Consider the following 16,306-nt stretch of genomic DNA (forward strand, 5'->3'; position numbering starts at 1 on the left):
TCGGTTAATTGAATGAGAGGACAAAATTATCTTATCAATACTGTATTCTATACCATCTACTGCATCTTGCCTATGCCGCATGGCCATCACTCATCCATATATTTATATGTACATATTCTTATTCATCCCTTTAGATTTGTGTTTATAAGGCAGTCGTCGTGAATTTGTTAGATTACTTGTTAGATATTACTGCACTGTCGGAATGACTACTGGCTGTATGTGAACGAGTGATGCACATTTGCTTGTAAGCGAACGAGTGATGCGCGTTTGGAGCAATACTGGCTGTATCCAATGCTCAGCTAATTATTCACATAACAACAGAAAACGGCATGCGACTGAAGAGAGAAAAGAAAAACAATTTTCTAGATGCAGCATCAGCGTGCACTCTTGAAAGAGGCTTGGAAAGGCAGTTTGCCAGTTAATTTACAGCAACGCGTCCCCTGAACGATAACGAAGAGGTAGGTGAGAAGCCTGACCACGAAACAGGGGTGAGAAGTTGATGAAGCTTACATCATGAGCTGTAACCGAAAACTGTAATTTGAAAAAATTGAGGTGAGGGAGAAAGTGTGGTGGAGCAAGTATTGTTAGCATTGTTAAGTATCTTGCTAGCTAGTTCGAATTATCCGTTATAGTTTGCCAGAGAAATGTTGAGCAACATTATCCAACTGAACTGATCAAATAATTGAGTTTATGGTGTGAAAATTAGCTGGCTAATAAAGTCAGCTAGCTAACGTTACAACATGAGATGAGCTAACGTTAGTAACCTAACCAATTCACTATAGTATTAACTGGTAACGTTATATGACTCCTTGCCGTTCTTCAAGTTATAACGCATTAGTTGCTTACTGGACCCTGGCAATCTGTGTGAAATGTTAACTAGCTAACTAGTTTCCCTAACTAGTTAACTAGCTAACGAACTCACTACTATCTGTGAACTAATGTTTTCCCTCTACAGTACAGTACGTTATGTGGTTAATATTCAGAATGAGAGAATTCGGTGAGAATGAGGCGTTGTTTGTGTTAGGTTCTAATTTTTCAGTAAATAACTCATGGACCCTAGAGAAGCTGTTTCCACCACTACAAGTATATATACTCCACTTCAGGCACTCCTCCTTCTCTCCAATCCTTACATTTTAAGGTTCGACGGGAAGAGGGTAATAGGATAATAAACCATAATTTCACCCTTCAGGGGATCTGACCTGACCTCAACCCCTCCTTCGCCTAATCCACAGATGTCCATCCTCTTCCACCATAGCAATCCTGTGACCTCCTCCCGTCCACCCAACACATTCCAAAGCCATCTGTCTTTCTACAGAGAACCATTAACCTCTGACATAAAAAACGGTCTCTTCCACTCCTTTATATACTATGCTTTTGCGTATAACAATGTTCAAAGTTTACCCCGAATCCAACACTTGTTAAACAGTTAAGTGTAGCTGGAGATGGGCCTGGTTTAAGCAGGATCCCACTATAGAGATGAAAGGAACACCACACACTTTCCCTCTTTCTCACTTTTTCAATACAGTGGATAAAAAGTGGTATGCCAGGTGTACTCTCTGCCTGAAAGAGATAAATTATGCCAACAAAGGGTATCATGCTCTGCTGGCACATTGTAGAACAGATGTCCACAGGCAGAAAGTGTAGCCCAAAGATATTGCTTTTGTTGTGTTGAACTTGACAATAACACTTGTATGTGAGTGAGGGGGAATTATTACATTTTTTACTCGGTCAACGTTATTTTTGAACACATGTAGCCTTGTGCACTTGATCGGTGGCCACTATAATAGAGCAAAAATAGAATGCCTGTTTGTTTCATTCTATTTCTACTTAAAATGTTTTTTTCCCAAGTGCAATATTTAGATGTGTGTGTGTGTGGTCACAAACATTCTATTATAAAGGCTGTCATTGCTAACTGCAATATTAGTGTATTGTTTTTTCTCAAGACTTGAGTATCATTTGCAGTAAAATATAGGCAACAAAAAACATTGGAATGCTTTCCTTACATTTTTTAGCTGTGAGTTAGGTTCACATTAACCACTTTTTATTTTAGACACAGACTGATCATGTCTCATGTGGGGCGGCAGGGTAGCCTAGTGGTTAGAGCGAAACCGAAAGGTTGCAAGTTCATATCCCTGAGCTGACAAGGTACCAATCTGTCGTTCTACCCCTGAACAGGCAGTTAACCCGCTGTTCCTAGGCCGTCATTGAAAAAAAGAATTGTTTCTTAACTGACTTGCCTAGTTAAATAAAGATACAATGTAGATCATGTTCTTTGTTTAATTAGTTAAAACCTGCATTTCCTACTAGCAGGGATTGTTTTGCATGTTTCAGTGCAAAAAAATAAAATAAATAGGCCCTCACCAGTTTGCATCCCTGCTTTATGGTAGCAGGGATGGTAGCACTCCTCAGTAAAAGGCTGCCCGCTTGGATTTTGCCAAAAGGCACCTAGAGACTCTCAGAGAATGAGAAACAAGACTCTCTGATGAAAGTCTGGGCCTCAGACTAGGGTGAAGGTTTACCTTCCAACAGGACAACAACCCTAAACACACAGCCAAGATAACGCAGGAGTAGCTTCGGGACAAGTCTCTGAATGTCCTTGAGTGGCCCAGCCAGACCCCGGACATGAACCCGATCGAACATCTCTGGAGAGACCTGAAAATAGCTGCGCAGCAACGCTACCCATTTCAACCTGACAGCGCTTGAAAGGATCTGCAAAGAAGAATGGGAGAAACTCAGAACACAGGTTTGCCAAGCTTGTAGCGTCAAACACAAGAAGATTTGAGGCTGCCAAAGGTGCTTCAACAAAGTACTGAGTAAAGGATCTGAATGCTTATGTAAATGTGATATTTCAGTTTTTTATTTATAATAAATTTACAACAATTTCCAAAAACCTGTTTTTGCTTTATAATTATGGGGTATTTGTGTGTTGATTGATGAGGAAAAAAACAATTTAATCAATTTTAGAATAAGGCTGTAACGTAACAAAATTTGGTAAAAGTGAAGGGGTCTGAATACTTTCCGAATGCACTGTATATAATGGTTTGTATAGACAGTATGGCATTGAAAAGGTGTAGTACTTGTATAGGATGAGCCATGACTAGAATACAGTATATACATATAAAGCGAATAAAACCGTATGTAAACATTATTAAAGTGGCCAGTGTTCACTTTAATGGTGGGTGGTAACCAGCTAGTAACAGTGATTATGGTTCAGGGCAGGGTATTGGGCGAAGGCCAGCTAGTGGTGAATGTTTAACAGTCTGATGGCCTGTAGATAGAAGCTGTTTATTAGTCTCTCTGTCCCAACTTTGATTCACCTACGTGTACTATCTCCTCCTTCTAGATGGTAGTGGGGTGATCAGGCCCTTGCTCAGGTGGCTGAGGTCCTCAATGATATTCTTGGCCTTCTTGTGACACCGGGTGCTGTAGATGTCCTGGAGGACAGGTAGTGTGCCACTGCGGTTGCGGACAGTGCAATTGCCGTACCAGGCGGTGATACAGCTCGTCAGGATGCTCTCAGTGGTGCGTCTGTAGAAGTTTGTGAGGGTCTTAGGGGTCAACCAAGCAAATAAGTTGGAGACGTGGGTGGCCACGCAGTCATGGGTGAACAGTGAGTACAGAGGGGCTGAGCACGCACCCCTGTGGGGCCCCAGTGTTGAGGGTCAGTGTGGCGGAGGTGTTGTTGCCTATCTTCACCACCTGAGGTCGGCCCATCAGGGAGTCCAGGACCCAGTTTCACAGAACGGGGTCCAGACCCAGGGCCCCGAGGTTAGTGATGAGCTTGGAGGGCACTATGGTGTTCAAGGCTGAGCTGTACTCTATGAACAGCATTCTTACATAGGTATTTCTCTTGTCCAGGTGGGATAGGGTTGTGTGCAGTGCAATGGCGATTGCATCATCCTTGGATCTGTTGGGGCGGGTTTGCGAATTGTAGTGGGTCTAGGTTGTCAAGTAAGGTGGACGTGATATGGTCGTTAACTCAGAGCACTTCAGGATGACAGAAGTGAGTGCTACGGGTCAATAGTAATTTAGTTCAGTAACCTTCACTTTCTTTGGTACAGGAACAAGTGTGGACATCTTGAAAAAATTTGGGACAACAGACCAGAATATGGAGAGATTGAATATAGCCGTAAACACTCCAGCCAGCTGCACATGCTTTATTATTATTATTTATTATTATTATTTTTCAAAGTCACACATATGTCTGTGTCATTGGAGCAAATCCTAACGTCCACTTAAGTTGAATTTGAACTTTAAGTTTCCCATTGACATTAATGCACAAATAGGTAAAAATGCGTGTTGTGGAAGTTAAGATTTGACCCATTGAGTCAATGATGTGGTTATAGACGCTACTTTGATGCTCTTCCCTCCCTATCTTCCTCCCTCCCTCTCGCGCCATCACTCCTCTGCAGTGGCCTGAGGGACAGGGTCAGTATTCTGGTGGACGGCTCGCTCATCATTGGCAGTGTGAAGCCAGAGGATGCTGGGAGATTCACCTGCAGCCCCAGCAACAGCCTGGGCCGGCCCCCATCCGCCTCGGCCCAGCTCACAGTGCAATGTGAGTGTCTCGCCCTATCCTCTACAGTCAACCCATACCCCCTACCCCTTATCATAATAATAATTTGTCCTGTTACACATGTTTTTCTTGCATATCCCTCTGAGACACCTGCAGGGAGTGGGGTCACGGCCAGGGTCACCATTGTAGAGCAGCCCTTGCTCAAGGGCACGGCGACTGATTGTTCACCTTGTCGGTTACGGTATTCGAACCAGCGACCTTTCGGTTATGGCACACTCTAACCTCGAGGCTACCTGCCACCCTGCGCTTGTCAAGATGTGGGTTGTGTTCATCAGAGCACACAGAGCTACTGGGTGTACACTACAGCAAGATCCATCCTACTCTAACAATTCTAATTCTACTCATCAGCCGAATTTAGGACATTGATTGACTGATCCTAGATCTGTGCTTATAAGAGCAACTTGAACCTGCAGCTGTGCTATTGAGCAGTCCCACTGCAACTGTGTACATTTAGTCCTGCTGATGCTGTTCTCTACTTAATGAGTGTTATACTACCTAACCACCCTATGAATCACAAGTCACACATATGTTTCCTGTTTCCATATTACTGTATATACATTTAATGGACGATAAAGCTTTACAGGAAATATGGCACGATATCTGGCCATGGTATGCACCAGGGATCATCAACTAGATTCAGCCGCGGGCTGATTGTTTTTCTTGAGCGGATGGTCAGGGGGCTGGAACATAATTACAAATAAATCTAGACTGCAAATTGACCACAAGAAGTCCAAACAGAGAATATTTGACAAGAACATAATAATTTCAAACCTAGCTTTCATTTATATATGATCACATATATCTCTCTACTATGCATGGGAATACTTTGGAACAGATTTCCAAAATAAAAATCACTCAAACAATTGATTTATTTATATAAAATCATGTCACCAGTTGGGGAACCCTGGTATAGACTTAGTTAAATAGAACCCCTCTCTCTCTCTCTCTCTATCCACTGCACTGTGTAATTGAGATTAATTGGAGGTTACACTGGTGTGTGGTCTCCGAGACAATTTCAGACCCCCCACCCCATATGCCAAGTGGGCATATTAGCCCTAACCGTGATCCCATTCAACCACTACACACACTGTGTCTCTATACCCAAACACACACATCATTCCCGGGAGCCCTGCTGGTTAGAATTGAAACAGTGACCTTGAAGTCACTCTTCTTCAAAGTCATTTGAGTCACTTTCACCAATGTTCTCCTCGCATTAAATGCTCTCTTTATTTCGTTTTCAGTCACACAGGCTTTGTGTTTGATCAGAATTAATAAATATTACACGCAACCCGCCTTTCACTCATGAGTTGTGACATTCAAAAACTCCAGCCCTGTCATTCCCCCGAGGTAAATCAGATGTATTGTAATCTAAATGAATGGAGGCGAGGATGAATGTTGCGCACCGGTAATACCCATCCACCACAGAGATGTGGCCCCGTGTCGGTGGGTAGTGACTCGTCTGGGTAGCCAAGGCAACAGACATTTTGCATTCCCCCGCTCTATCTCCTCCTACACAGCTCTAAATTAGATTTTTTTTCTTCTCAGGGCCCAAGCAAGAGAAAACATTACCAATCATGAGGGAGGGAGGAAGCATTACACCATTGCTTTCAGACCAGACACTTTTTTGACACAGAGATAGAGGGAGCTTTTTTCTCTCAAGTAGTGACCACTACTTTTCCCAAAGCAAGTCACTGCTAGAGCCAGGATGCAGAGAGCGAGAGATTGCTAGCTATCTAGCGCTGTTCTATTTTTAGACTTTGGATGATATTCTTGTCTGCTCGGCTGCCACTGAGGTTTTTGTTGAGAGTTGGAGCTGAGTAGTAGTGGTATAGTGTGATAACTACTGGTTCTCCAGGGTTTTTAGGGTGGTAGGATGTAGATAGACTGAACTACCAGGATATGCTTTCTCTCTCCATCTCTTAATCTCTCTCTCGCTGTCTATTTTGATTTATTTAACCTTTATTTAACTAGGCAAGTCAATTAAGAACAAATTCTTATTTACAATGATGGCCTAGCAAGAGGCATCTGCAGCTTCCTGCGGGGACAGGGGCTGGGAATAAAAATACAAATATTCTCTCCATCTCTCTTTCTGTTTCTCCTCTCATCATCTCCTACCTCTCTGAATCCACATTGTCAACCTAATCTTTCTCGCTCTCTCCTTCTATCACTCCTATTCTCTCTCTTCTCCCTCCTTGCCTTCCTTTCTGCCCCAGGAGAGCAGTACCATGGAAGCAGCCACACACACTCACATACAAACACACACACTCTAATGCTCACACTCACACATGCCACAACACACGCCACACACACACACACACACAGACCAAATTTGTCCACCATGACCTGCTGTTTCGGTGCTGCGTGCGTATGACAGAACCAGAGAAAGCGAGGGAAAGGGAGAGTGAAAGAGAGAAGGAGGGGGGGAGAGGTGACATCATCCTCTGTGGAAACCCTCTCCTCTGCAGTGACGTCAGCTCCAGACGCCAGGCAGGCAGGGAAGCAGGCAGACAGGCAGCGTGGGCGATAGCGGCCCCAATAGACCACTGATGGCACTGCAGCACTACGACAAGATTACAGGCTGTGTGTGTGTGTGTGTGAGAGAGAGAGAGAGAGAGAGAGAGAGACAAAGAGAGACAAATACATGTGTGGATGTGAGTGTGTGTGTATGCTAGCTGTATCGAGAGTGGCACTGCCCCCCTCATCTTTCCTATAAATAGACTGTGGCACCTCGCCAAGCATTATGTTTTTTTTTCTAAACCGTTCCTTTCTGAGCTGCACCGGCCGTCGGACGGATATCCATTAGCTCTTTGTGGAGCGTGGCTTTGTGGCCATATGTACAGTGCTTTGAGCAGATGACAATGTCTGAATCTGCCATTAGGCCACAGATATTATCCATCAGAACCGACACAGCCTGAGACTTGTCCGGTAAAAGGTTAGATAACACAGAGGGAAAGAATGGGAAGTGCAGACAAGTTTTTGGGTTTGTGGGGTTGTCACTAGTTACCACAGCCACAAAGTCATAAACCCAGGCCATTTCTACAATGTATCTTCTTAAAACTTGATTTTAAACCAAACCCTAACCTTAACCACACTGCTAACCTTATGCCTAACCTTAAATGAAGACCAAAAAGCTCATTTTAGTTTTAATACATTCTTACGATCAAGCAATTTAGACTTTGTGGCTGTGTTGTCTAGTGGAAATCTGGTTTGTGCCGTTTTGTAATGTAAGGGGTGTAGTGGCGAATCTGTCACTATATAGGGCTTTTCACACACCTGAGCTGAACTGGGCCAAGCCAAACCAAGTTGGACTGAGCTGACCTGCTTACACAGCCACCAAAGTGTAAAAATATAGGGTATATGGTTCTTTGAAACGGCCCACTTTGACATAATTTTGCTAAGCACCCCTACTATTCTCCTGCTTCCGGGGTTGTTCAAAGTTAAAAGCTGGTGTATTGACTTTCAGTTCCAACTCCTCTTTCCTGTCGTCTATCCTTGTTGCCGTATAAAGTTAAATTAGCCGTGACTCCAGACAGACTGCCTCAGCCATGGAAGCCTCTGTCTGAATACTAAAGAGGACAGCCTTCTCTAAACTAATTTTTATCCACACATTGATTCCATTCTACATATGTGACTGTCACAGATTCTCCTTCCTTGTGAAATGAATTGACATACTAAAAACGTATTTCCCTGTTCACTACTCAGTGTTTACCCATCTACTCTAAACACACACACAACCTCCACATGAACAGCTACTGCTCTCAGACCAGCTGCTACAGAAGCACACAGTTTATCATGTTACGACAGCCCGTGTTATTTCTCCTGGCTCCTGCTGAAGTACTGGTCCCATAATCACTACCAAGATAATGTTTTAGTATGATATTTATCTTGTGACCTGGATGGTCTAGCTAGAGGTTACTGCCACTGCCTACACCATTGTATGTTTGACGGTGTCATCGTGGGTTCCAATCCAGCCCACTGCCTTTGTGACAAACTCTCTACTTTTCCCACCATCTCTCCTATGTCCAATAAAAACATTTCTCTTCCCAGACCCTGCCCGTGTCAAAGACATGCCACCTGCCATTTATGTGGCCATCGGCCTGCCAGGCTTCATCCGCTGCCCGGTGGACGCCAACCCGCCCGCCACGCTGGTCAAGTGGACCAAAGATGGCAACCCTCTCCGGATAGAGAAGGTGAGTCGAGGGTCGTATTCATTAGAGCACACCGGAGCAAAATGTTTTGCAATGGGTAAAAAAAAGTACCTCTCTGTTTCAGTAGCTTTGCTTGCGTTTAGTTCCTAATGAATATGAGCCAAAACGTTCAGAGACAAATGTATTGTGTAGAACCAATATGATTATCTGTTAGGGAGGATAAGGGATGGTGTCAGTTCTATTTCTATCTGTAATGTTCAGAATATTTGACATCACTGAATACATAATCACTTGTGGACCGACGCATAGGATGGTATGTTATCGTAGCGTCTGTCAACAGACTGTGGGATGCGACGACTAATGAGGAACGTTGTTCCAATGCGCATATTCTTCGTCACTAACAATTTGGACAAATTACGATTTCGAATTTCGGAAGAGGGGACATTTGGGCCGTAGACGTTCCCAAAACCTCTATTTAGAGGGGTGGAGAATTTGCTAGTCTCATTAGTATCTTTTCTCATACATCGAACTCCCCCAGAACTTCATCGAGCATCTGACGCAATTACAGAATATTTTAGTTCTGGGTTTCTGAGATAACTGAATACAGCCCAGTTAATTAGGGTGAAGACACTGATCTAAAGTCAGTTTTGTGTTTTCCCCTAATGGTTAAGTTTAGGGCTAAGGGGTAAGCTGACAGTGCCTAGAAGGGCAACATCTACCCGGCTTGGGGATGGCAGACTGGGAAATCCCCTCAAGCTTTGAACTGCAACAAAGGTGATGAACTGAGCTAACTGCAGGGCTACTTTAGTGGGTAATTTCTACACTTCACATGTGCATTAAACTAGTGACTAAGTTTCCTAGTTTCAGGCTTCTAAAGGTGGATAAATTGTTGTATATATCCTAGACAAAATCTAGCTGTTACTTTGCTGTTTCCTTTCACTACTTCTTGACATTGCCTTCAGTCCCCTTTGATTCAGAACTTTTAACTATTGAGAACAATGGGGGGAATGAGCGTACCTCTCACTTCCTATTCCATCGGGCAGCCACAGTCTTCTCAGCTCCTCTTTGCAGGATGATGGGATAGTGATGTGCCACTGGTGAGCTCAGCCATACAAACATTGCGATGTTATAGTGTTAGCCCCTCTTTGTTCCCTCAGTACCCTGGTTGGAGCCAAATGGAGGATGGGAGCATCCGCGTGACTGAGGTGACGGATGACTCTCTGGGCACCTACACCTGCATGCCTTACAACGCCCTGGGCTCTGAGGGTTGGTCCGATCCCACTCCCCTGGTGCTAAAGGTATGCAGGCTGATGCTAATGCTAATTAGTGTAGCATACTAGTTAGCATAGCAGTGATTATGCATTTTCTATAAGAAGACTAGCATGCTGCAAGTTAGCCTAGCGACTACACCCAGGCTCAGGCCTAATCTCACACTTTCTCTGGGCAGGATCCCCCCAAGTTCTCGATTGTTCCCGGAGGGGAGTACAGGCAGGAGGCTGGGAGAGAACTGGTCATCCCCTGTGCGGCTGAGGGAGAATTTCCCTATCCCAACATCACATGGAGGAAGGTAAACGACCCCCACCACCACCCAAAGCACTCATGTTGTGGCCTGGTCTATTACTTTATAATAGAACAGAGCTACAGCTCCTCTTCTCTATCCTTTCACTCTAAAGTTCTGGGTATTGGGTAGCACGTTGCTGTACACTCACACAATATATTTGGCATTGAGAGTTAATGGTAACAAAGCTACTCGGTGTCACTAATTCCCCAAGTGATGTTAGGTGACCATTATTGAGTAATGATGAGGGGGGATTATTACTACCATAAGCCCCCCCCCCCATTGTGTTTACTTCCTAACGATTGTTGATATTGGAGTCATCTTCTTTTCCATCTTTGCCAAAAGAATGAGATGAGATTGCAATCAAACTGGCTCCTAGAAATCCCAATGTTTTAATTGCATTTTAATGGTGGCATTATCAGTTGAAACAAACTCATTAGCATTAACCTTAAATTGTCTTTTGATTACGGAGCTTCTTAATCTCTCCTGTTGAAAACAATGTGATTTGCAGTTGTTTGTCTCCCCTTACCGTTGTGATGCCGATGCCGAACATTTTAGTTATATGAATAGCTGAGGAAGGATGAGTCTCTTACAACAGTGACAGTGACTGAGGAAGGAGAATTTTTTAAAGGTGTTAGTCTTTCTGTTTTGCCTGTCTGTCTGTCTACTAATCTACCTGTCTGTTTGTGTGTGTCACTGTTTGTCTGTCTTCCTTTTTGTCTGTCTTCCTTTTTTTCTATCCGTCTTCTGTTCTCTGTCAGTCTGTCTTTCTATGTGTCTGTCTACTAATCTACTGTCTGTCTGGAAGCTATGTGGGTGGACGATAATGTCCTTTCTTGCCAGGACCAGTACAGTATGTGGTGTTCTGTGAGATGTGTGACTCAACCTTCTTCTCCTCTCCCTTTTTAGGTATGGAAGCCCAGCAAAAGCAAGCACAATGTCCTCCCCTCAGGTACCTTACAGTTCAAGTCCCTAAGCAAGGAGGACCATGGGGAGTGGGAGTGTGTGGCCACCAACGTCGCCACGAGCATCACTGCCAGCACACACCTCCTAGTTATTGGTACGAGCCTCTCTGCCGCACACAGGAACAGGCATAGGCACACGCATACAAACACATCAGATCTGGGTTCAAATACGTGCAGATTTGATTATTTGTTATTAAAATATTTATTTTAAAATCTTGTGTTCTGAATCAACTACTTATATTGGAAGTATTTAAGTATTTTCAAATACTTTCCTATAAATAGCCTATTATTTGAAAGTATTTTCAAATACTTATTTCAAAATACATGATTTCAAATACCAAACATACCTGGTTCAAATGCATGAGAGTATTTAAATATTTTATATACAGTATACTGTGTATTTGAGTATTTTCAAATATTTTTCAAGTGTATTTACAAAATCATTCCAATATTCAACTGCTTGGTTTTTCAAATAAAAAATATCCAAATACTTAATATCCAAATGTCTTTGAACCCAGTAGTATTTTAACACAGGTCTGAGACACACACAGAGAGTTCAGTTTGACATTTATAAATTGCAAGCCTTATCACCATTCACGTGGGCCCTGTTTGAAAATGTCAAGAACTCAAAGTTATCCCTGCTCTAACACGATTGGACAGGTGAAAGCAAGGGCAACCAAATCAATAGGATGAACGACCAGCCAGCTTGGGTAACAACCCTAGATTTGGGTCAGGGCTATATCTTGTGGAAGGATGAAATAGTATGAAAATATGTCAATTATTATTTGAATATGTTTGTAACCCGTTGTATAAAAGTGATGTTTAGAGGATATATTGGCACGGTTTGCCGGCCCTCCACTTTGTCTCGGGACTGGCAACACCCATGCCAATATATCATCCAAACACTGGTTTCTCAGGCATTATCACTTAAATAGACTAATAAGAGAGTTCCAAACCTCTCTGCCAATAACAGCTAGTTTTCAGGTAACATATTCCTCGCATTATGGTCCTCCAATTAGGCCCCTCACTCAGACTACTCCCAGACAGTCCTAGCAAAACTATTGCTTGAGAAATAGTTTTGGGCTTATTTTTATGGAAAACTATTACAGTAAGGTACTTTATTGATAAATTATTTGATATTGAGATAAAAACGGCTGCAATGGGCCTTTTAACACGATGGCGAGTCAATCCAGTTAAATTTGAATCTACAATATAACTAGTCTAGTAGAAGTAGTCCAATACTAGAACATCACGTCCAAAGGTAACCAATCTGAAATACAATTTTTCATTATCTGTTGCAAAACCGTTGCATGCCTTAATGATTACGACCCTTGTGTGCTCTGAAAGGGTAGTGAAGAGAGGCAGGGCTTTGCAGAGCGGCAGTGATGGCGGCATCCAAGAGTCAACCACTGACAATTTTCCAAAGCTCGACGTGTCAGCCAAAGCACCTGGGGGACATGTGCAAAGAGCAATTTGCAAGGTCAACGACGTGGCGCGCCAATATCCGCAAATCACAAATGAGCAAATTGAGCTCGCCGCATTAAGGAAGTAGACACAGAGATTGTTTCCACTGCTGAAAACTCTAGTTTGTCTGCTAAATAAAGACAACCGATAGATTAACTGTCACTTGTTGTGTCTAGGCCATCCAATTACTAATGATGCCTTTTTGGAACAGTCTTAGTGTTCCTAGCTGCAGCTGGCTATGTAGAAAGACCACTCAGTCTTCAGTTAGCTGGCCACTGATATTGCCTGTGTGGAGGTTGTTGTGCATAGGTGCTAGAGTTACAGATGGGGTAATCAGGCCACTGTTTCTTTAGCATTCTTGCATTCAATGGTCAAGCAACAGTAAATAGCACAATTCGAAGATGTTCAATAGGCCAATGAAATATGTTTTCATGTATTTGGTGGGTGATTAGATTATGGCCTAATCATTCTTCTCCTTTACCTTTCAGCACATTTTCGTGTATAATTAGTAGGGAATATTTTGTACTTTTGTTCGAACATGGCTAGAGATTTCTGAAATCGTCTACTGCATACACAACATAGCAGGACTGCTATAAGAAATTCTGACGTTCTACGGTTACAAGGTCAACCAATTAAGATTCATTCTCCTCCATTTTCTTGGACAGCAGAAAGGCTTCCTGGCACAGGAGGTTGGTGGTACCTTAATTGGGGAGGAAAGGCTCATGGTAATGACTGGAGCGGAATTAATGGAATGGTATCAAATACAGTGCCTTGCAAGTATTCGCCCCCCTTGAACTTTGCGACCTTTTGCCACATTTCAGGCTTCAAACATAAAGATATAAAACTGTATTTTTTTGTGAAGAATCAACAACAAGTGGGACACAGTCATGAAGTGGAATGACATTTATTGGATATTTTTAACTTTTTTAACAAATCAAAAACTGAAAAATTGGGCGTGCAAAATTATTCAGCCCCTTTACTTTCAGTGCAGCAAACTCTCTCCAGAAGTTCAGTGAGGATCTCTGAATGATCCAATGTTGACCTAAATGACTAATGATGTTAAATACAATCCACCTGTGTGTAATCAAGTCTCCGTATAAATGCACCTGCACTGTGATAGTCTCAGAGGTCCGTTAAAAGCGCAGAGAGCATCATGAAGAACAAGGAACACACCAGGCAGGTCCGAGATACTGTTGTGAAGAAGTTTAAAGCCGGATTTGGATACAAAAAGATTTCCCAAGCTTTAAACATCCCAAGGAGCACTGTGCAAGCGATAATATTGAAATGGAAGGAGTATCAGACCACTGCAAATCTACCAAGACCTGGCCGTCCCTCTAAACTTTCAACTCATACAAGGAGAAGACTGATCAGAGATGCAGCCAAGAGGCCCATGATCACTCTGGATGAACTGCGGAGATCTACAGCTGAGGTGGGAGACTCTGTCCATAGGACAACAATCAGTTGTATATTGCACAAATCTGGCCTTTATGGAAGAGTGGCAAGAAGAAAGCCATTTCTTAAAGATATCCATAAAAAGTGTTGTTTAAAGTTTGCCACAAGCCACCTGGGAGACACACCAAACATGTGGAAGAAGGTGCTCTGGTCAGATGAAACCAAAATTGAACTTTTTGGCAACAATGCAAAACGTTATGTTTGGCGTAAAAGCAACACAGCTGAACACACCATCCCCACTGTCAAACATGGTGGTGGCAGCATCATGGTTTGGGCCTGCTTTTCTTCAGCAGGGACAGGGAAGATGGTTAAAATTGATGGGAAGATGGATGGAGCCAAATACAGGACCATTCTGGAAGAAAACCTGATGGAGTCTGCAAAAGACCTGAGACTGGGACGGAGATTTGTCTTCCAACAAGACAATGATCCAAAACATAAAGCAAAATCGACAATGGAATGGTTCAAAAATAAACATATCCAGGTGTTAGAATGGCCAAGTCAAAGTCCAGACCTGAATCCAATCGAGAATCTGTGGAAAGAACTGAAAACTGCTGTTCACAAATGCTCTCCATCCAACCTCACTGAGCTCGAGCTGTTTTGCAAGGAGGAATAGGAAAAAATGTCAGTCTCTCGATGTGCAAAACTGATAGAGACATACCCCAAGCGACTTACAGCTGTAATCGCAGCAAAAGGTGGCACTACAAAGTATTAACTTAAGGGGGCTGAATAATTTTGCACGCCCAATTTTTCAGTTTTTGATTCGTTAAAAAAGTTTGAAATATCCAATAAATGTCGTTCCACTTCATGATTGTGTCCCACTTGTTGTTGATTCTTCACAAAAAATAGATTTATATCTTTATGTTTGAAGCCTGAAATGTGGCAAAAGGTCGCAAAGTTCAAGGGGGCCGAATACTTTCGCAAGGCACTGTATATCAAACACATGGAAACCAGCCATTATTATGAGCTGTTCTCCCCTCAGCAGCCTCCACTGCTTCCTGGGTAATTTGTCTGCCTTCCAACCCCTACATCCTTTTGTCTGCTGAAACGTTTTGGCGCTAACATCTGGTGTCATTACGAAGTGACATGACCATACGAGGTCACACCTGTTATGACAGATGCTGATGTGTGATTGAAGGATGAAAGGGAAGAAGGTTTTAATTATTTTTCAAGTCTGACCTCACTGGTGACCATTTTAAGATGTTATTAAAGTATATCTGGACTTGGAATGGGGCAAACCCGAGCCAACTTGTCATGTAGGGATAATCTAGTGAGCCATAACCAATCCAGCTAGCTAGCTTGTCAGTCAGAAGAGACTACATAGGAATGACTGTAGTTACAGTACATGGCTACAGTATATTATTGTCTCACTATGAAATTATATAATCTCCCAAGTTCTGCCAAGAGTCACCTGTATGGAAGTGTAGAGAAGTTGGCAGCACACACGTACACACACACACAAACACACACACACACACATACACGCACTTACACACTCAGTATGGCTCTGATCAGGTCCAGCTGGCTCACAGGCCTAAGCTTGTTCTTTGCATAACCACTCAGAGGCCTACTTACACAACCACTCAGAGTCCTATCACCTGACTGTAGTCTTTACACAACCACTCAGAGGCCGACCACCTGACTGTAGTCTTTACACAACCACTCAGAGGCCATCCACATGACTGTAGTCTTTACACAACCACTCAGAGGCCATCCACATGACTGTAGTCTTTACACAACCACTCAGAGGCCTACCACCTGACTGTAGTCTTTACACAACCACTCAGAGGCCTACCACCTGACTGTAGTCTTTACACAACCACTCAGAGGCCATCCACATGACTGTAGTCTTTACACAACCACTCAGAGGCCGACCACCTGACTGTAGTCTCTACACAACCACTCAGAGGCCATCCACATGACTGTAGTCTTTACACAACCACTCAGAGGCCTACCACCTGAAGGTAGTCTTTACACAACCACTCAGAGGCCTACCACCTGACTGTAGTCTTTACACAATCACATAAAGTCTACACATATCAGAAAGAGCTGACTTCCTTCCAGGCCAACTCAAGTGTGTGTGTGTGTGTGTGTGTGTGTGTGTGTGTGTGTGTGTGTGTGTGTGTGTGTGTGTGTGTGTGTGTGT

General features: G+C 43.1%; 1 protein-coding gene across 1 annotated transcript in view; it reads left to right on the forward strand.

Moving 5' to 3' along the window:
• Nucleotides 1-16,306, forward strand: part of LOC139418156 (protein turtle homolog B-like) — a 175,387-nt gene that overhangs the window by 117,411 nt on the left and 41,670 nt on the right. Inside the window, exons 7-11 of the mRNA XM_071167387.1 lie at nucleotides 4,413-4,558; nucleotides 8,624-8,766; nucleotides 9,882-10,022; nucleotides 10,172-10,291; nucleotides 11,192-11,342. Coding sequence (XP_071023488.1) covers nucleotides 4,413-4,558; nucleotides 8,624-8,766; nucleotides 9,882-10,022; nucleotides 10,172-10,291; nucleotides 11,192-11,342 — 701 coding nt within the window. The remainder of the gene's footprint in view (nucleotides 1-4,412; nucleotides 4,559-8,623; nucleotides 8,767-9,881; nucleotides 10,023-10,171; nucleotides 10,292-11,191; nucleotides 11,343-16,306) is intronic.

The sequence above is a fragment of the Oncorhynchus clarkii genome, chromosome 10 (genome assembly GCF_045791955.1).
Source record: "Oncorhynchus clarkii lewisi isolate Uvic-CL-2024 chromosome 10, UVic_Ocla_1.0, whole genome shotgun sequence".
NCBI lineage: Eukaryota > Metazoa > Chordata > Actinopteri > Salmoniformes > Salmonidae > Oncorhynchus > Oncorhynchus clarkii.